Source organism: Larimichthys crocea, chromosome XVI, assembly GCF_000972845.2.
Source record: "Larimichthys crocea isolate SSNF chromosome XVI, L_crocea_2.0, whole genome shotgun sequence".
Lineage (NCBI taxonomy): Eukaryota > Metazoa > Chordata > Actinopteri > Sciaenidae > Larimichthys > Larimichthys crocea.
This window is the reverse complement of record NC_040026.1, coordinates 14,088,358-14,110,344: the sequence shown is the minus strand read 5'-3', so window position 1 is coordinate 14,110,344 and position 21,987 is coordinate 14,088,358. Positions and strand designations below refer to the sequence as shown.

Below are 21,987 nucleotides of genomic sequence, written 5' to 3'. Positions count from 1 at the left end.
TGTTTGAATTCAGATGAGTGCATTGGAAACTGTCCGACCGTTATCAGATGTGTTTGGGTGTTAATATCCAGCAGCTTCCGCTCAAAGTCATTTTGATCTGGATCCTCTGTGGACGTAGAAATGAATCGAGGACACTGAAGGTGAATTCAAAGAGAGAGATGAGACAGAACTAGTGTCTTCATTTAGCTGCCTACTTGTCCACCATGAAAAACAGGTACATTATTGTATTGATCCAATACAAACACATACACACATAATATACTTTACTAATATACAGCCACTCTAATACTCTTTTGACTAAATCTATTTCTAAATATTCTTGTTTGTCAGCTTTGTCCCAGTAGAATGAAGTATTAGATTATATAAGTATTAAAGTTTAAAAGTTCATTGCTTTTAGCGACCTATGTCTAATAAGAGTTATAATAATGTGAGGTCATGTACTAATAATGTTATAATTCAAGTTATTGTTATTAGTCAGTGTTACAGGATAAATACGTGTATATGACATTTTTTTTATGAAGAGAAATACTGTTCATTAATTATAAGATGAACAGGTTTAATAACATATTGAACTTCTATATATACTTATATATAAAGATTTTTTTTTGGCCTTTTCAAGCTTTATTTTGAGACGGCTGAAGAGTGACAGGAATGTGGGGAGAGAGAGATGGGGAATGACATGCGGGAAAGAGCCACAGGTTGGATTCAAACCCTGGGCTTCCACAGCAAGGACTGAGCCTTCACACATGGGGCGGCTGCTCCACCAACTGAGCTAAACGACACCGCATATACTTATATAGAAATATAGTGTGTGCCCCATGTACAGAGGCCCAGTCCTCGCCACAGCAGCCCTGGATTTGAATTTGACCACTGTCACTCTGTAGCTGCTAATATCCAATAAAGGTTAAAAAAACTAAAACATCTTTAAAAAAAGAAATAGACACTTTGTTAGATTCCAGTGCAGCAAAGTTCATCTTCACTTTTTATACTTTACACATTGATATTCAGCCTTTGCCTGTGGTGATCTGAGGGTGAAACACTGATAATTATCTTCTAACAGCACTATGCAGACTCATTTTCTAAATGATCAAACTGGTGTCCCTTTACAGAATTATAAAGACTAATATATAATTCATTCACTACAATACAATGCACATATAATATATGGTTAAATCTTTGGGGGAATCAACAAAAAAACATGTAGACGATTCATCATCGGTTATATAAACCATGTCTTTGATCCGTGTTTGTGGTACACGGCTGGTTTGAGGCTAATTTGTTCAAAGTTTTGCTGTGAACTTGGCTGTGGCTGTTTAGTCAACAATGCAGAACAAAATTTAAATTAGAACGTACAATTATTTGCTGCAAACTAGGAGCTAAAAGCTAAATCCACTACATGACCACACTTTCCATAATAATACATAATTAATACATTACAATGTGTATATAATAAATGCACACTTTCCTGTTAATGTCCGGGAGCAATCAACAAGGAAACATCTAGATGATGAAGTAGCTCTTTGTTGTTGCTCTATGTTTGCGGTCCAGGATTAGTTTTTAGGCTCATTTATTCAAATAAAGCTTATTTGGTCAACAGTGCAGAACAGAATAGGAAAGAGTCGGACTAGAAAATCCAGAAGAGCCCACAGAAGTACTGTTAAAGTACAGTTTTAGTATAGTAGTTGAGCATTTGAACCATCTTTTCATCATTTAAACCAGAGAAAAAAAGAGTTATGAAAGGCAAGCCATGTTTTTAAAAATGAGTATTCATAATGAAGTGGTGTTCAAACTGAGGCACTATAAATACGCTCTAAAAGAATCAATTTAGTCGTTTTGCTCCCCAGAGAAAGCGGACACGTCAGTCTTGCTCTGCTGTGTTAATGGGACAGAGCTTTCAGGGGGAGGGACCTCCTCTGACTTCCATTAAAGACAGTAGCTATAAAGGAGCTAAACACAATATTGCTGCCAGCACACACCGAGACGCACAGACGGAGCCAGAGTGTGTGAGGAGAAAAAGTCTAAGACCCCACAGAAACACTTGGGTGTAACAGTGTGAGCGCGAGGCTGAGCCCAGAGCAGAGGAGACAGGAGCACAGGGAAGGAGGAGGAGGGTGAGAAAGAGTCAAAGAGGAAAGAGAGGAAGAGAGGCATCAGAGCGTGGAACAGGTTCTTTCGGCAGCCCTTGGTACTCAGCCTCAGCAGACATGCCTAACTTTGCCGGCACCTGGAAGATGAAGAAGAGTGAGAATTTTGATGAACTTCTCAAAGCCCTGGGTAAGCCCTCTCTTGTCTCTTTATCTCCCTCCACTGTCTCCCCCTCCATAGCCAGCGCTACATCCCTGCATGAGGTTGACTATCCATCATGTCCATATAGAAAAAGGCTCGTCTTGTTCTTTTGAGAATGGCATGCCTGACCTCCAACAACATCTTATTGTTCAGAGAAGCACCCTGAGAAAAGAATGCTGCAAAGATCTACAGGGAGATGCTGCTGGAGGGAAACCCCTCAGCTTTATAGGCGATATGAAACTCTGGATGCTGAATTCCAGCCTAAACAGACTGGGTATTGTTGCATGAATAGAGGAGGGGGCACAGCATTATTCATGATAAGCATTTAAGTAGGGCATGCATTAGCAATGCCAGGGGAGGTCTCAGGAGCCCAGTGCTATTCTCTCATGCCCTATCTTTTTCATTCTTTTCCACCCATCATAGTCTTAACTGATGATTGTGATGGTTTTAGATTTGGACCAGTTTAACTGGGTCACTCAATTGTGTTTGCGGCAGCGTTTTGGTCACGCCGGGACTGCTGAAACAGACGGGGCACAGCAAAAAAGGCTGTGTGTCTTTAGAATAATGTCGAAATCTTTAGGGAGAAGTCCCACTGTGTGTGCAGTCAGCTGCTTCAGCAACTCTCCTGGAACTGTTTGACACCAATCTGAATTACAATTAGAACTTTTTAGACATTAATGGTTCCTGTTTTTTGTTGTTGTTGTTTCTGGGAAAGTTGAGTTTTGTACGGTATAAAGCTTAAACAATTGACAGTTTAGTTGTTGGTGCATTGCTGCAGCACTTAACGGTGCTCATAAACCAGTATCTGAGTGCATATTTTGCTTTGAAAGTCTTTACACCAGCTTTGTACAGTTTCACAATTGAAAGGATATCTTTATTTTCATTGTCAGTAAATGCAAAGGGGCCTCCCCCTCACCCCACAGTTTGCTTGCTTAGATTCTCTGAATTCTTGGATGCCTATGGGATCATGATTATATTATTTGATTCCATAGATACTCCACAACTGAACCAAGAGGGTCAAATATTAGTGTTTGACATAACTTCAGACTACACCATATACAGTACATAAACAAAGGACTGTCTTAAGGCATTTGTTATTTTTACATAGTTAGGATACTCTATGTGATCTCCTTTTGATAACTAATGTAAAAACCTACCTCCCATTTTTAAAGCCATTCCTATTATATTTATTGTGAATCAATCCCAAATACACCATCCTGCTGCTGGAAATACCAAATGTGTATTAATCCGCAGCTAAAAATAGCCCCCAGCAACATTCACTATCTAGTCATGTTTGAGCTGCATTTTCTAAAAAGCTAGCTGTTTTAGAAAAAAAAAAAAAAAAAAAAAAGTATATATTAGGGACTTGTTATTAAAGATTATGAATGACTAGGTTTAGCGCTGAATACAGATTAGTATAGACAGAGTTGTTTTCACTTCATTTGTTGAAAAATCTGCAGTTCCACCTAAAATCCCCCTAAAGACATAAAGTCATTTTTCCGTAAGAATGTTCAGCCATGCCCATATTTTCTTTGGATTTATGGTACATAAGGAAACCACTTCTCCAATTAGATTGTAAATCCAAAGAGAAATCACTCACTCTCCATTTTTAGCACGTTATGTTCATGAACACATTAACAACATCTGCTGGAGCAGATCACTCACTCGCTAACACACAAGGGTTCGGTCAAATGGAGCACTATGAACGGCAACTACAGTGGATTCCAGTGCTGCAGGGCCGTCACTTTACATCAACATCTTCATAATTATCTGTTGAGTCTGAGGTCTCCCTACAGTCAGAGAGGATTGTTATATCCATGGTGCAGATAGCACAGGAACATGCTGTGAACAGAGCTGTACGAACTGATCAGACTCATGGTTTGCTAATTGAGAGCAGGCATGTGTGTCTGCATTTGATCAAAAAATGTAAAAAATACTGCGCTTCATGTTCAGTTTCATTACTGAGCCTAAATGCCAAGTTAATGAGGTCAAGAAATGCAAAACCAAAAAACAGCTGAAGTTAAATTTGAGCATTGGGATAAGAAACCTTAGACACACATTTCTATAAGACCATAACCTTACTATTGGCTGCTTGTAATGATGGTGGTCCAGAAACTGGAGCTCATTTTGTTTTTATTAATTTGTTTTTACATTCAAAATTTAAACAAATAAGATTTTGGGAACATCTCAATTTTTCAGCAACAAGGACAGGCTGCTTGGCTCACTGATCCTCATACATATTTAATCCTATAAAAACACATGGCGTGAGCCTTAAGATCCTGGGTGGGGTTGAGTGTAAGCTGTCAAACTAATATGTTGCTATGCCCACAGGGGTTGTGTGGTGAGGAGAATCTCTCAAAATGAATTAGATGATTTTTTTTTCTTTTTCAGAAATCCATGAAAACTTTGCAAAACTAAATACTTGATCTTTAGTTATGACCAGTGTTGGGAGCGGTCAGTAAAAAATAAAAGATCCATAACTTTGGCAGGACATAAAGCCAGATGGCCTTCTAGTGTCAAACTGGGTGTGCCAAAGTGTTGCCACAAGTCCGGGCAGTGCCACATGCCGGATCACCACTCTCACAACCACCAGACAAAAGAAGAGCAGCGCCGACCAGCCCTGATATCCTGAGGACTTTACTTATTACTTCTTGACCGTCGAATAATCCCTCACACACACACTTCCAAAGTTCCACAGATTTCTGTCATTTATTTTGTTTTCGCTCTGAAACATCTACATTTCATTGTCATTTAAGCTTGGAGATGTTCACGTTCACCACACACAGAAACACAAGGAGACTTGCTTCTGTCCTTTAGGTCTAGAGTCTGATAGAGGCTGGCAACGAGGGCATGTAGAGATCTAAATCTGTGTGGGGTCGAGGGTGAGTAAGAAAAAAAGACAACAGAACATAGTGGAAGATGTGCTGAAATGCAGCATATTTTCTCTTGCATGTCTTAGTTTTGCAGAACCTATTTCATTCCTTTGTGCTACATCTGTCTGTCATGATTTTCATTTAATGGGTCAGTCGTCAATCTATGACTCTTGACCTCTGTCTGTGACAACTATAAAGCTGCTTTAAGGGTGGCCTCTAAATTAAAAACAAAATCACATATACTAACTAACCAAATAGAACAGTCATGAAACTGCATTTCTGATCAAATGGGAAACATTGTAATACACATTATTGTCATTTTGCTTGGCGTTGCTCATTTACAAATTCTGATTGTTGTTGTTGTTGTTCCTGATCAGGGGTGAACACCATGCTGAGGAAGGTGGCTGTGGCAGCGGCCTCTAACCCTCATGTGGAGATCCGTCAGGATGGGGAGCAGTTCTATATCAAAACATCCACCAGTGTGCGCACCACCGAGATCAACTTCCACATCGGTGAAGAATTCGACGAGGAGACAGTGGACGGTCGAAAGTGTAAGGTAAATGAGTGCTGCAAAATCAGATTTTCGATATATGGTGCACTCATATATGCAAAACTCTCCTGTCACAGCTGAACCTGGGACATTTTGTCTTAACCACTAGGCAAGCAGAATTTCTAATTCCCATCTAATGACAAAAGACTGAATCCTACGATTCAACTGTTTATTTTAGGATTATGGTTAAAGTTAAGATAGACTTCCAAGAAACTGATGTAGATCAACACAATGTCTTCACAAGTGATAGGAAGAAGCTGATATGTGTTTGTGGACAGCTACAGAGATGTTTAAATCACTCTGAGTATCATATTTTCTGCAGCACTGGTATTGTACTTACTTTAACTGTAAATGTTTAATTAAGAAACATCATGAAATCTAACATTATTGAATATTCTTGGACATATAGTAAATACTTATCTTTCCAATAGTCACACATTTGTCAATGGTTACATATTTTGTAATAACAAAGGGAACAGCACATCTGTAGATATCTGACTGAATGTGTTCTCCGTGTTGTCCACGTCATTTGTATTTTTAGGATGCGTTCTGTCTTCTCCAGTGCATTCAAGGTCTTCAAAGCTACCTGCGTGCTTTTGTTGTTGAAAAATTAATACCTCCTTGCAGTTTCATCCATTGGTAACATCCCCACGTCTTGCAGCTGGATTAAGGGCAGCTTGAGTTTGGTTGGATGAGAGTTTCTCTCTGAACCTCCTCCATCCCCGAGGGGGGATTCTCACAGTCCTGATACACTGTCAGAGCTCTTACACAGGTTTGGAAAGTGGGCCTGTATGATTTTAGTTTTCAGGTACATCAAGGTCTTTTAGATTCTTGAAACTCATGACAAATTCTGATAAAAAAAAAAGAAAATAGGAAAAGAGATTTCAGCTACAACATAAAGGCAGTGTCGTGTTACATAGTTACACATTTCTTAGAAACATCTGATATGATCATGATCATCAGTCATCTGTGTAATAAATATCTAGATTCTACAACCAATGAATCACTTGTTCTTGCTGTATTGTGTTTTGTTTATTGGAACAAGTCACTGAGTTCACTCAACAATTGTACTTGTACCTCCACAATGAATGGAGGTCCAAGAATTTAGAAACAAGATGTCATGGCAAAGACACACTGCCAATGAGTCACTTTATGTAACAAGCATCTTGCATTTATGGTCGAGAGGCTGACATCTGTTTATCACTCTCTGCTTAGCAACCTGAGTCTGAGCTGGAGAGAAAAGAGGGTCTTGTTTGGTTTCAGTGAGGTCAGCATTAACATGTAATCCTGTATTATCTTATATCTCAAACGTACAGAAGAGGGGACAACATATTAAATTACAGCTCCCTCATTACAGTAAGGCAAGTTCACTGTGAGACATATTGAGAGAGTATTGGTCATGCAAACTATGGATCAACAATTTAAACATAAAACAGTCAAAAGAAGTAGGTCTGTTTATAGAAAGTGTTATATTAGGTGGACATTATTACACAGTAATTACTGTTACTTTTATAAGACTGCATCTTAAAGTGGTTTTACGTCATGGATCGACTCGAATGTAGTTTTGCTCTGTTATTTGATAAGAATCTCAAGGTCAGGGATTAAGCGTCAGGTCTTTTTAGCTGTAGAAAATCAGAGTCAATCAGAAATTTACCATCTCCCAATTTTGGGGTGAAGTGGGGTGAGGAGTACATAACATGAAATAGTTAGAATTTTGGAAAATGTATTTTCTCTTTGTGTTCCTGGATCTACTGAAAATGCCATGCCACCATATCATACAGTTAGGTGTATATGATATGAAATGTGAAATAGGTGAGTGCAGTGCTGCAGAATATTTATCCATCTGTATGTGCACATGCATATAAAGAACAGGTTGCAGTGGCTGTTGCAGTGTAGCAGAGGGGAGTTGCACAACAGATGCAGGATGAGGAGTTGTTGACAGTCACATTATAACTTAACAAGTTTTGGGGAGTTTTATGGAGGGGATTAGACATATTTTACAACACTACTGCTTTTTAAAGGTCTACTTACAGACTACAGACAAAATGGAACATAATAGGGGCTGCGTTTAGCTTCAGATTTCATGGGAAGGAAAAAAAGTTGTGTAATAAATCATACACAATAGAACAACATTTGCTCTTTAAAGCTGGAGGACTGAAGCATTTTTTTAGAAAGGTTTGAGGCAGGCTGAGTACAGTATGGTTTGGTTTTTGAAGTGCCCATCAGCAAATGTGATTTACATGAACATACTGGATGTAATTGAGGCGTTTAGTGAGTGCGTTTCTGACAATCATTGAAACCTGCTGAGCACATCTTTTGACTGAATGGTCCAGATTTCAGCAGCCACCCTGCTAAAGTATCCTTGAGCAAGGCACTTCACCTCTCCTAGCTGCAGTGCTGACTACTGACCACACATTTTTTTCACAAAACAAATAAACCATATGTTTTTCCAAGGCTTTGCTCCCAAAAGGGCTGGATGGTTTCAGGTTCTATTCTCAAATGCAGAACAGAAATTCACGCTATTCTTGGGCAACAGAAGGCAGTGATATTCATGCTTGTGGAGAATATTGCACATGGAAAGAGAAAAATATGTCTTTGCGTGCATGCACTACATTAAGTCAATAAAAGTCAGCCAAAAACTGGAGAAATTGGAGACGTGTATTTTCTGGAAACCACAATGCCCTTCTGGGCATGTGCAGCACAGACTTCATTAAGACTTTCATCTGTTTCACCTATTAACATGCAAAATTGCACATATTCACATAACGCTCGTAAATTACAGCATACAATAGCTAAATGTTACGGTCAGATCAGCTACATGTTGCAGTCAGGGACAGCAGACATGACCTATTTCAGATCCCAGGAGACAGTGTGGCTCCTTCTGTCTGTGCCCTGGAGCATGCTGGGTGCTGGGCAGGGCTAGACAGCCCTTGGTGTGAGTTTTGGCCACATGACGCCTCTCTGTTACAAGGTTGATAAGTGGTGTTGTCATCATCCACTTTGTTGGCCTTTATGGTACAGTGCAAGTCAGAAGATGTTAGGATGATGTGTTTTTCTCTGCTTTGTCTCTGCACTGCAGCACAATGGATTGTTTTTTTTAACTGTTTTTCTCATTTTGGATTCCAACTGATCATTTGTTTCAGTGTTAAAGATCAGACAGAAGGCAAAGAGTACCCAAACCAAGCTAAAAAACACAAATATCACTGCAGTACATGAATGGCAGAGCATTACATTACAAAAAGCCTCAATGGATAGCAGACGTTGAGTATGTGCAGAAAAATGTGGAACATTCTGAGAGATCTGTCACCTAAATATGAAGCTCGTCTGAGCTTTCTGGAGCTTTAAGGCAAGTTTTTGAGCTCATTGTTTAGCTCTGCAGTACCCTTTGCTTCATTCACTCTCACTGCTCTGATAATGCAGTGGAAAGGCTCTAAAGCCCCACTGTACACTACCTGTTCAGCACCAAACTACAGACACACACAGTTAGTGACTAGCTGGTACATAGTGGAGCATTTTGGGGGGCGTTTAAAGCTTTATTTGGCAGAGATAGCTGAAGAAAAGTGACATGAAAGCAGGGATATGACATACAGCAAAGGGCCACAGGTCGGATTTGAACCCTGGGCCACTGCAGCAAGGACTGCACACACTCTACCAATAGAGCTAACAGGGCGCCTCCATAGAGGAAATGTTGTAGAGACCAAACCCATAGTTGGCCAGACAAATAACTCAAAATGAATGAAAATGTTGCTCTGTGACTGCTGGATGTCTGAATGAGCAACAGTTTACACAACTGCGCCATATCAAATAAAGTTATTACAGTTTGAAATGAAAACAGCAAAACCAAAACAATGAGCTGAAAGAAGCTAAAATGTTGAGATGCTTCAGGTGTGACAGGGGATACTACACACAACTCTGTTCACCTGGAACATAGTTTATTGTTGATTAGTCCAGTTTTAAGTTTAGGTTAACTTATCTGATTTTGTTCTGTCCCCTCAAATTATGGGACTTCGAGAACGAGCTACATTCCTTACACTTTTCATCTGATGTGGATTTAAACACCCTCAGTGAAGCTTAGGACCCCACAGTCATTGTTTCATTTCAAATCCAATGTGCTGGAGTACAGAGCAGACACAGTAAGAGCTCTTTCAGACACAATGTGCAGACCACCAGGTTCAGCACACTCGACCTGGTTGAACTTTGGGCACATGTTCGACACAGCAAGCACATGACCGGAAATACTGTGCTACAGAACACAGTGCTGCTGTTTTTGTGTTGTGTATGAAGGACAGTGATGAAGAAAATCTCCTGATAATGTTTGACTGCTCTCTATTTTTAGTCTGTGTTTTACCAAGAAGAAATCTAGGAGGTGGCTCTCAAGCACATTGTGCTCTTGTGTTGCAATCATACGCAAGAGTGCAGCTAAACCTGCAGGAGGCGGCGCCCACTGATACTGGCACATGTGCCAGGGGGGAGAGGGGGGCAGTGTCGGGTGTTGGCGGACTCTCAGGTGGTGGTTGGCGGGGGGGCCCTAAGTGGGTGTTGGCTGAGGCCAGCTGCCTCTGTGGTTAAACGGATTACACGCTGATCTGTGCCTGGCGAAGAGCAGAGGGCTGATTAACACAGCCACAAGGTTAAAAAGCTCCAGTTAATCTGCGTAGTCGGTGGGATCAGACCGCCTCTTCTCACTTCGGGAGGAGAGAGTGATAAGGCTTCCCATCAGTCTCTGAGACACCAGACAAGCTTCAGTCATAATGAGGCGATTATGTATCTGATCTGATGTATAAAGGTAGAAGGTGGCTTTAAGATAAACATGGGCATAAATGTTGAGTTTGAGTTATGCTGAATAAGTTTTGAGAAGAAAAACAGCATCTGTGGTGCAGCAATATTTTAATCTGAACACGTGTGCTTCATTTCCCCTTCATTATCTAACTTCTGGTTGCTATAGAAACAGACTTTGAGTATCACTCACCTGCCATGGTGCTACATGCAGAGGTAAAGGGGGCAGAGATGCTGTGTGAAAAGGGACCGGAAAGAAAAAAATGAAGATGCGGCATCCACTAAAGTTTCATCATATACTGACACAAAGAACAAGGACAAGACTGCATATGTACTTCCAGATGAATGACTATATAACCTTTGCAGGTGATCATGTGATGTGATGAAGGTCATTCATATCTGTGAAGCTCAGCAGCTTTGCACAGATTTTGGGTAAATAGATAAAATGTATTTCAAGGACAGATAGAGTCCTTGTGTGTGGCTGAGACTCAAGGATGATTTTTTTAACAGTGTGCCATTCAGCATGGAGAGGCTGAAAGGCCAGAACAGGCCTGTGAAGAACAAATCTGTTGAAAGACAAGAGAGAGGGTTGACTGATAATTTTGGACTCATTCTAATATATCCTGAGGGTGAAATATTGGGTTTGGGATTTGCAACCTCATTTGCAGAATCTGTGTCTCATTACTCTCAAGGCTGAAAAATTCTTGTTCTGCTCCTTATGTTGATTTGTAATCACATTACAAATCAAGACAAGATTAAAGACATTTTAACGGGTACAACATAAAGTCTGTAAAGATGAAATAGCACAGCAACTGTGATGTGACCCGTTGTTTTCTTAGACCCAGAAGCTATAAAACTTTTTTGGACTATGCACTCTACGAAGAATCTTCATGCAGATGAATGGGCCCCATTTTTGAGTTCTTATAATACATCCATGAAAATGAGATGTACATGAATCACCACAGACATGCGCACGACATTTTGAGGTAATAAAAAAAAAAGAGAACCCTAAACCTGCTGCTTAAATGTTAGCTAGCTAAGACTGATTCATAACGGGGATAATATCAGCCAATATTGTGCAACATGATGCAAACATGACAAGCTGTGCAGTGTTCAGAAGCATATGAGGAGATTTTTCTCATGGCATTTCATTGGTTATACCAATGACAATTGACAATACCTGCTACATTATGGCTCTGGGCTGTCCCTCAGAGGCATCAATTAACAAATATTTGAATGATAAGATGATTTAATTTGGTATAAAGAAGCAGTTATATGCTACTCATATTTATGCAGCCACAAAAGTAAATTATGATTAATATTTTTCCTCCATAGAGGCAACTCAGCCAACATGGAAAATAAAGTGTTACTTGGGCAACAAGCCCAGCCTTGTGCATCCCCTACCACCTCTCACTGGGGGGTCTTCATCACTCAGATGTTGTATTTGTCATTTGAGTTAATTTGATAAAGAGCATCTGTGCTTCACATTATTGTGCTGAAGGTAAGGTATATGTTGCTGAGGGTGGGAAAAGTGATGAACAAACACTGATGTGAGAAAGATATGTGAACCTAAGACAGGGGTTTGTGTGTTATTTCAGGATCTGAAAGAAATATTGAAAAATCCAACATACAAACTTTAAACCAAGCAGGAAATGAGATTCTCCCACTATTCGACACGCTGGTTGTGTCTGATAAGCAACAGAGACACGAAAGTCTGTGAGAGACTGAACCAAAGCCAAAGGCAGCAGATGTCGTGATAAGTTAAAAAAAAAAAAAAAGCTAAGAGAAAAAAGCAGGATGAATTTGTCTTGGTCTCAAATGTGTGTGCAGAAGCTCTCCTGTGTTATTTGGAAGAGAAAGAATTTGTCTGAGAGTTAATGTGCAATAAAGAGAATGAGAGAAAATCCATCCAAGTCAGAGGCTGAGACTGATGCTTACGTTCAAATGGAGCCGTAGCTAATCAACTCTCTGGGCTCGGCTTTATTAGATAAAAAAAATCAGAGGGAGAGCTGTAGAAGCCATAGAAAAACCCTGCTGTTGTTCAGCTTGGCAAAGTCTGTGGACGGCAGCCCGCAGGGATCCATGATGGCTTTCCTTACCTTTGATATGGTGATTAACATTTGCCTTTGAGAAACTGCGGCTGCTGCTTCATCCTGAGCTGTGCTGCTTTATAAAATGCTAAACTGTACAAATTGTCAAACAAATTGTCCATGTGCTACACAAATGCTGCCATGCATGTCAGGGGTTTTCATAACAAGCCTGTCCAGATTTTTTATTTTGTTGGTTATAGATGTTGTGCTTGAGTTGGATGAAGCATTGGCAGCTTTGATCAGCTCCAGGCTTTGGAGCGGGATCACTAGCTTAAGATGCTATGCTGAAAAGGAAAATGCAGCTGGCTTTATTAAGAGGAAGAAACAAAATTCAGTAGCGTGGGAAAATAAAGAGTCAATCAGAGTCAGACAGCAACGCAAAGCCAAAACTTAAAGTGTGTCAGATTTAGGAGGCTCTATTTACACAATATGACATTAAACATGAAATTAAATGTTATATTCATAACTGTTTTCATTACTATATAATGGCCTGAAAATAAGAATCGTTATATAACCTTGTCCATGATGTTTCTACGGTGGCCCAGAACGGACAGACTAAACACTGACTCTAGATAGGACTATGGACATTTTCTGTGCTTTTTTAAAGCACATTAATTGATTATTTTCAGGTTTTGTATGGATTTAGGATTTTGGATTATCTTTGAAAACTAAAGTGTTACTCCTTTAACTACAAAGCTGAAGACTCATTAGCCTAGCTTAGCATAAATACTGGAAACAGCTAGCTTGGCTCTGTCCAACGGAAATAAAATCTGCCTATCAGCACCTTATTAATGCTCAATAATTCATTGGTTTAAATACTTTTTTTTTTTGTATGGGTTAAAAAAACAAGCATGTTAAACAGCTTCACAGGTGGTCTCCTGGCTCAATCTTTTTTTTTTTTTTTTAGTTAATGGACAAATATGAAAGTGGTATGATCCCGTCATTTTACACCTTATTAAGAAAGTTACAAAACATATTCCCCAAAATGTCGAAGTATCCCTCTAACAGCTTTGACAGTTTACAGTTAATGAAATACGAGCACAGTTCATGGACCCTAAGCTGACCAAAATGATAAACTCCTCCATTAACACAAATTAGTACCACAGGGTCACCTTGGTCCTGATCTTTTATGAATTCTCATCTCTCTTATAGGCAATTTGAGCCAATTACTTCAGAAGAAATTAGTCCTGAAGTCAAAGTCTGACTAATCGTGTTGAAGTCGTTTGAAATATTATTGAAGTGAATTAGCAGACGGAGACCCTGACTGACCAAAGTGCTAAGAGGATTTTAGTTTTTTAAACTCTGTCTGCTAATGGCTCAGTCCACTGATTTATAATGTCGTGTTGCTTTGTTCATTGAGGTGTGGCCATGGAAGAATTAGTTCAGCGCAGACATTATTTTAAATTATGTTCTACAATATATGGACAAAAGTTTTTGGACACTCAAATAGGAGTGTGAGCTAGTATCAAGTTATCCTTGAAGGATACGTCTTGCTAATGTGTTTTACCATCATACTGACTTTCCCACCTTGTTGTCCCCTTTCACCCACAGAGCCTCGCCACCTGGGAGTCAGAGAACAAGATCCACTGTCAGCAAACTCTGGTGGATGGTGATGGTCCCAAAACCTACTGGACCCGAGAGCTGAACGGCAATGAGCTCATACTGGTGAGCGCACAGCAATGACTCATCATCTTACTGCTTAGAAAGAGACAATATACCCACTTTACAAAGATCACAGTTCAGTAGATTATGCTGAAGCTAAACAAAGAGTAGACCAAAAAAGAATTCAACACTGTTCTGAGTACAGAGAGAGTAGGATCTGATGGGTAGCTCATCTGTATGGTTTGTCTGTTAGGTGTCTTGTTCACATGGAGACTTAGAAGACATCCGATGCATTAAGATAGAATTTTCGAGGAGCTAGTGTGCTCCATTTTAGAAGTGGTTAATGAAACGAGGCAGGGAGTGTATGAAGTCACCCTGGAGATTCATCCGTAAAGGAAATGAGAGAGGCTGTTTCCCAAGGAGCCGAGCTTTCATCCACCCTGCGGAGAGATGTGAAAGGAGAACAAGGGGAACTGCTACGCTGACGTTGCAGTAATACCCCCTGTATTTAACCAGATTAATATGGGCAGAAGTCAATGGGTCTAAAGCGCCTCGAACGATGTGCAGGGGAGCTGTCCAAGACTGATGGACTGAATGATTCTCAGGGAATCAACACTTTCAACACTCCCACACTCTGCTTTGTTGTTCCTCAAGTACTTAAGATGAATGTCCAAAAGGCAAAAGCCTGAAACAACAATAGGTTTAGATGTTGAGGAATTATCACAGGATGTTTGGGCAGCTTTATATTTCCAGAAGCAGTTAGAAGAACCATCCAGGAGCAAGAACCTGAAAGAAGAGCAGCTTCAGTTATGTCTTTAGTGCTTGAATAGTATGTCAATATTCCACTACAAGCTCTTCATTGTTCAGACTAAGAAGAAGGCAGATCATATGAAACCTTTTCTAAGATTTGGGTGACAAAAGCAGAATGTGTTACAGCACATACTTCACTGGAGACACTTTGGCCCAGCTGCCCTGGAGGAGCTGGAGCATTCAGGTACAAATGGAGATTGATCTGGCCGAGCTGTGACCGCGGCCGAGTGTCTCTGTGCTTCTCTGCTGCTCTTCTCACCTCCATCTTCCCTGCTGTCACGCCATCATACAACCTGCTGACAGACCATGTTTACAGTGCAGCCCGACGACTCCCACTTTAGACTTTTTCTATCAGCATCAACTGCAACAAGCTTGGCAGAGCCACATTTCTCTATCAAGTAGTGTAGAGTTTACAGAAAGGAAAACCATTCAATCAAATCAAAATTCAAGTGCATGGAGCCTGAACTGCTGCCATGACAACACTAACAAGCAAATCTTGTCATCATTCACCTGAGACAACTGTCCTAGTTTTGGTGCCACAGCAGCTCCAATGGTAATAGGAGGATGGAGGATGAAAAGAAACAAAGGCAGACAGAAAGTGTAACCCTAACCCTAATGTGCTTGCATATGCTGCATATTAGTTCTATATAAAAAGAATTTCCAAACCCATGTATGAATTCACAGCAAATGGTTACACAGCTGAAAAGAGCTCTTCTTCCCCTGGGAGAGTCTGAGCAGGATTCTGTTGGTAAAACTAACCCTCCTTAACAAGCACACATAAACACTGGAGTAGTGGGGAGAGCTACTGCAGCAATGCATTGACCATCTGAGAGTCTCACTCAGAGGTTGTAATATTCATCAATGTAATTGGACTAGTCAACGCTAATCAGCTTGTAGCCAAGCAGCCGATTAATGAGCCACTGATGGTGAGGCATGAATGATGCAAGTTATACCAATCAGACATTGGAGAGTTGCTGTACAGTTTCTTTCATTTTATGAGACTTGTTCTGAAGCTCAGAATAGTGCATAGTGCTGTGTTTTACAGCATACCTAAAGAACACCTGCTTATAAAAATGACATGCCAATTAGAGCACTGAAATATAATATCTTATATAAATATCTTTTTAAATGTTTCAATGTGTGATGCTGATTGAATAAATACTACATCACTAAAATCCTGGAAGATTTTTAAACCTCCAGAGAAACATAGGCATGAGTCATCTTTGCACCCAGACAACCTCTTTCTTTCGGGACAAGCAACTGGAAAAACCATCACCAACGCTGTCTGAATGCGAAGCATATCTGTTTCTAAAAAAGCCCCCAGACACAGAGAAAACCCAACAAATGCAGAGCTTCAGCTGCAGACTCAAAGGAGGCCTAGCGATCATAACGCAATGCTCTTATTGTCTGTGGCAGTTCACACTGTAACTGGGGCACATTTCCATACGATTTGCATGATCCGTTTAATTGGTTTAGTCTGAAAACACTTTAAAAGCAAAGTCGTGTGGATTTTCTCCAGCTACATCATCCTGAAATCAAATCGGAAAATGATGGCACATTAGACGATTGTACTCAAGTGGGTGCATTCAAGAGAAGCTTAAATCAGTTATTGAGCCGTTTCTTCGGTTTTCATATAACCCAGATTCATGGCCATCATTTTGACATGTTGTGACACATGCATCATTGTTTAATAGAATTTCCTTGATGTTCTGAGGTTTAGCTTTAGGCACAGGGATGTTGGAACTGTTTTCTGAGAGGGGTGCTGTAAATACTGGGGCATGGACTGTACGTCAGCTGCTACAGCTGCTTTTCTCTCACATGTGTGTGGCAATAGCAAGTTATCATGTCTTTGTGAACTTTAACCTTATATGCAGCCAATGACGTATTTGAAATGTAAGGCTAATCTAAAAATTGCCAAAGATCAGCGGACCTGAGGCAGGCTGAATGTCGCCTGGTTGCTCAAACCATCTCATGCTCAGCCATCTGTAATGGCACCTACTGTTGCAAGTCAATCAAAGCAGCCATGCTGTTAAGCATCTTAATTTAAACAAAATCAAATCAAATTAAATTAGATTTTATTTATATAACCCAAATTCACAAAACACATTTGCCTCAGAGGGCTTTACAATCTGTACAGGGAGTGACACCCTCTGTCCTTAGACCCTCGGTTCGAGTGAGGAAAAACTTGCCCACAAAAAACCTTTAACAGGGAAAAAAGGTGGAAGAAACCTCAGGAAGAGCCACAGAGGAGGGATCCCTCTCCCAGGACGGACAGACGTGCAATGGATGTCACATGTACAGAACAAATCAACACAAAAATATTGTACAATTACAATGACTGATAAAATGACAATGAATCACAATGAATGATAAAATGACAATGAATTACAATGAATGATAAAATGACAATGAATTACAATGAATGATAAAATGATTACAGTAGCAGTGGAACCTGTGATAGAGATAGAGATACACAGATGCACAGTGGCAGCAAATCATTAACTAACTATAAACTGTAATGGAGATATGGTAGCAGTAATGACAGTAATAATATATGTAGTGGACGTCATGCAGGACCACAGCAGCAGCCACGATCCATGAGAATCTGCTGGACGACAGAGCACATCTTCAACCAATACCGTGCCTGACCAGGCATAATCCTGAAAGAGACAGAGAGAGAGACAGAGAGAATGGGGGAGGGGGGTGGGGGGGTGGGGGTGTGTGTGTGTGTGTGTGTGGGGGGGTCCTAACTATTTATTTATTTTGTTTTGTTTGTTTTGTGTTGTTTGTTTTCTTTGTTTTTTTTTAATTTATTTTATTTAATTTTTCTTCATTTGAATGTTTGTGCTGTTGAGGGTGGGGGGAGGAGGGATGTTTGTGATGTTACTGTTCTTGTGATTGTATACTTTCTTTAAAAAAAACAATAAACATAGTGTTGGTGGGGGCTTATGGAGACTGACCCGTTCTGTAGCCAGTCAAGTGGATGTTTGAGGAACTGCAATTTCTGGTACTTCCACAATGGCTTCGCCATGGAGGTTGTTGCTTGGTAACCCCCAATCAGATGGGCCACTGTTTGGTGCAGTAAAAGGAACCTGTCACACCACTGCTACTTCCATTGTCTCAGTTGAGACCCCCCGAATTTTACTTTACTCATACTGCAAACAAAATGGCAATACTGTCATAACTCCACTTTTTTTTTTTTTTTTTTTTTTTTTTACAATATCTGTTCTTTTATTTCAAAGGGGAACAATTTAAGGGGAACAGAAAAGAGTAGAAACTAATATATGATTTGTACAATGTGTCGGCTGGGCCATGTTTAAAGACAAAAGTGTTAATACCTGATAGGTATGGCCACATACACTGCCACCCTAATCTCTCCAAAGTCTGGTACAATTAGGGATAAGGGTGCACACTTGGACAGTCTCTAATTGAAGGTATTCATTGTGTATTTGGTTGTATGAACAAAAAGTGGTAAAAGTAGTTGTGTAAAATGAAAAAAAGGCACCTTGAGAGAAAAGCTGTCCAATCAATGCATGAGGTGAGCGGTGTTGTTAGAACATTACAGAAATTGTCTGATGTGGCCCCACACCTTGATTCAGAAGTCAGGAAGATGAAACACAATTGTTACATTGCAGCAAATGTTGAGCCTGGTTCTACTTATTTAAAATACTTTAAAATACATATTTGCCAGCTAACTGTAAGGACTGATCACTGTCAGGTGTCTAAAATGCAGAATTCTCTCTTTGTGTCCTCCAGACTTTTGGGGCAGATGACGTAGTGTGCACACGAATTTACTACCGGGAATGAAGCTCGGCAACCTTCATGAGGACGAGGCACAGACCCAGTTGGATCCACAACTCGTTTAAACTCATCAAAACTCATGCTCATGCTAACACATTAACATATTTGCAAAGCATCCTGTGTAATCTCTCAGTATCATTTTCAGTCTCTGCATAGTTTCCATAAACAGTGACAATGTCCCTGTAGTTATTTGTAGTGAGTTTTGTGTCTACAGTACAATAGCTGGATATCTCATTGTCCCTATCTGCAACCATGGATTTCCATCCATAGGATTTAGCTATCAGGTGCATTGATGAAGTATTCATGTTCAATGACAGGAAACAATAAAAAACTGGAACAAACAGCATCAGAGCCTCTTTCTTAATAATATCCATTACTAGAGTTCACATGTAAGCAAGTAGTTATGTTTATATCTAGGGTTTCCCACAAAACCTTGAGGCTAAACGAACATGATGAATACATTGTTGGCATTGTTACATCAGACTCATCGCTGCCACTAGCTGTCAGTGGAATAGTATGGCTTGTGTCCACTACACATTTGCATTATCGTCCTCTGCAGATGGCAAGAATTTGTAGAACATCACCCAAGTGCTCACGACCTGCTCCTCTTAAGGGGCACCAAAAATGCCACAGAGCATCTTTAAATGAATGAACACACAGGTATTGGCGTTCAAATAACATCCCATGGAAACAGGAGTTGACAAAACAATGTCAGCTCCAGGTCCATTTAGTATCTGTTCTGTAGCTTTTAAGACAATCACATGGTCTTCATCATGGTCATGGATACATTTTCTTTTGTTTTTCTGAAATTGAAATCACTCACAATCACAATCAAAGTGAAATCACTTTGAAGATTAGCTGAGTCTAATAATCTGGCGTGGTCTGACAACTAATGGTGACAACATGGGCACTGTAGTACCATGTTACATCACAGCTAGACGTGGTCGCAAGTTCTCAAGGGCCGCTCCTAAATGCACTGGTTTATCAGCAAATATATATTCATGCTTTGAAATAAATTAGTGTCATGTGCCCACACTGTAGTGGAGGTAATTTGTGTGGCACAGGCTGGTGGGTGGGAGGTCAACAACCAAAAATGTCTTAGGCTGGCTCTGCTACACTGGCTCCACAGGATTCTGGCGTCGCCAACCAGTGTTGTCAGTTATAGATCCGACTGTAAACAGTTACATGTTATCTGTTGTATCAAGTTAAAAACCTTCATTCTAAGAAAACTGCATCTAGCCACTCTGACTCCCATCAGTCTTGCTATACTGTAACAAACCCTAGAACAAAACAACTGGTGTTGGCATGTTTGGAGTCATTGAACTCAGAAACACTCCTTAAAAACCCCAAACTGCCCCTTTAAAAGAGCCCTGGGTCGCATCCCGTCATGCTTTAGCCTTGGCAGCACTCCCTGCTGCCATTCATCACTTGTCCTGCTTCTTCCCAGACATTCCCGAGAGACACGTCTTTGTGTCTGATGCAGTTCTGAGGCAACAAGATTAAAGACAGAGTGGCGCGGCAAGATAAGACCAGACAGACTGCAGCAAATACAGTCGAAAGCTTCCAAGTAGGGCCCTGACGCTCCAGCGTGACTAATGCCACAGTTCCACATTCACATGAGTCGTCTATTGACAGTGATAGACAACATAACAGCGTTCTTTGTAACTGAATCCAGAGGAACGTTTGTTTTTTTTGCACTCTGGATTTTGGAAGTCAAAATGTGAAAAATAAAAAAAAGTTGTCCTTATGAGACTTTCCCCTCAGGGTCTGTCATGTGGAGGCGACATTATTGGAAGGAACAGACACAGTAGGGTTGTGGTCAGTTCATCTATCTGACCTCTTTTGCTTCACTAGCCTTTCTAACTTGATTGCCCAGTGGTCTGTGCTGCCCCTTGTTTTACCAACAAGGTAGCCAGTATAGAGACAAGGAGTCCTGTGAGTGGGAAGGCAGAGAAGCAACAATGGAAGCAGATTGTTTTGATTAAACAATCTAAATGAATAATTGCTGAGGCTGTGTTAAAAACATGACACAAGGTTTATTATCCCTGGAGTATTATAAGGAATATTGGATGATGTACTGTAAAGGTCTAAATCAAAACCAGTTTTCTCCATCTGCAATATGTTTGTAGAAGTTATGAGTAAAGGCTCATTATAACACTTTAAATTTAATTCAATTCAAATCATAAAATAAATAAATAAATAAATTACCTCACGTCACTTTTCACAGAAAGCGAGTCTGGACAGAACGCTTTATAATATTTTTTACCCAACAATTCCCACTATGTCCAAGGTTTTGGTGACAGTCGCAAGGAAACATTTTCTTTAAAAGGCAGAAACCTCGGATTATGGTGGAAAGACATCTGCTGTGTTCGGTCTAATACAGTTCTGAACTCAGTGAAGATGCAAATGTTTTTAGGTATGTAGCAAAGCAAGAATGGGACATTATGGGATATGGTCTATTTTGTTGAAAGGGAACATTTTAAGACAGCACCTGATGTGTTTGGTCATTCAAAAAAGGCATTGTACTCCAAAGTGGATATGCATGAACTGGAGCATGAAGCAGTTTTGTGAAAGAACCAAACTGGTCAGGTTTTTCTGTACAGTGCGTGTCCTCACCATGTATATCAAGACCACACACAACCAAAACAATCTTAGTGTACAGCCGGTGCTCATGAAGCCTTTTACTGTCATGGTTTGGCCGTAGAATCTACAGACATCATAAGATTTTAAGATACGGAATAAAACACCAACTTTATATGTTATAATGTTAAATTAACAGTACTAATGTCCTGTTACTGTAATATTAGACAAGGTTATACTGTATTTATTACGGTAAAATTCTGGCAACCACAGCTGCAAGTTGTTTTTACTGTAAAAATAGATGAAAGTCCTGAAACAGCACTTACAAATCTTGTGATAGTTTTGCAAATCTGGGGTCATTATCCAGACACGATCGTTTTTATGTTCACAATCTTTTCACAGTCTGGAAACTCAAAGCTACAGTGCAAACATCTCTATTAATCTGTCAAAATGAACTAATCCTTCATGATAGCAAATCTGTTATATTTACAGTTTTGGATGTACCACTGGATATTTGATCCAAACCAGTCCATGGAGTGATGCTGATTTATAGTACAATATAGTCCATTTAAGTGACTGACATCAAAACAAAATATGAATATTTTTTTAACCTAGGGTA

The 21,987-nt window shown here is 40.0% G+C and overlaps 1 protein-coding gene across 1 annotated transcript; it reads left to right on the top strand.

Moving 5' to 3' along the window:
- Nucleotides 1-1,867: 1,867 nt before the first annotated feature.
- On the top strand, nucleotides 1,868-19,131 carry crabp1a (cellular retinoic acid binding protein 1a). Its single transcript, XM_010735188.3, has 4 exons — nucleotides 1,868-2,274; nucleotides 5,537-5,715; nucleotides 14,127-14,240; nucleotides 18,744-19,131. The coding sequence occupies exons 1-4, from the start codon at nucleotides 2,205-2,207 to the stop codon at nucleotides 18,792-18,794; spliced, it is 414 nt and encodes a 137-aa protein (XP_010733490.1). The 5' UTR covers nucleotides 1,868-2,204; the 3' UTR covers nucleotides 18,795-19,131.
- The last annotated feature ends 2,856 nt before the right edge of the window (nucleotides 19,132-21,987 follow it).

Bases quoted from the DNA above. Each gene is read 5' to 3' on its own strand.
- crabp1a (XM_010735188.3), top strand. From the start codon at position 2,205: ATGCCTAACTTTGCCGGCACCTGGAAGATGAAGAAGAGTGAGAATTTT. The intron at 5,716-14,126 runs GTAAATGAGTGC...TTTCACCCACAG, and splicing joins TGGACGGTCGAAAGTGTAAG to AGCCTCGCCACCTGGGAGTC. The intron at 14,241-18,743 runs GTGAGCGCACAG...TGTGTCCTCCAG, and splicing joins ACGGCAATGAGCTCATACTG to ACTTTTGGGGCAGATGACGT.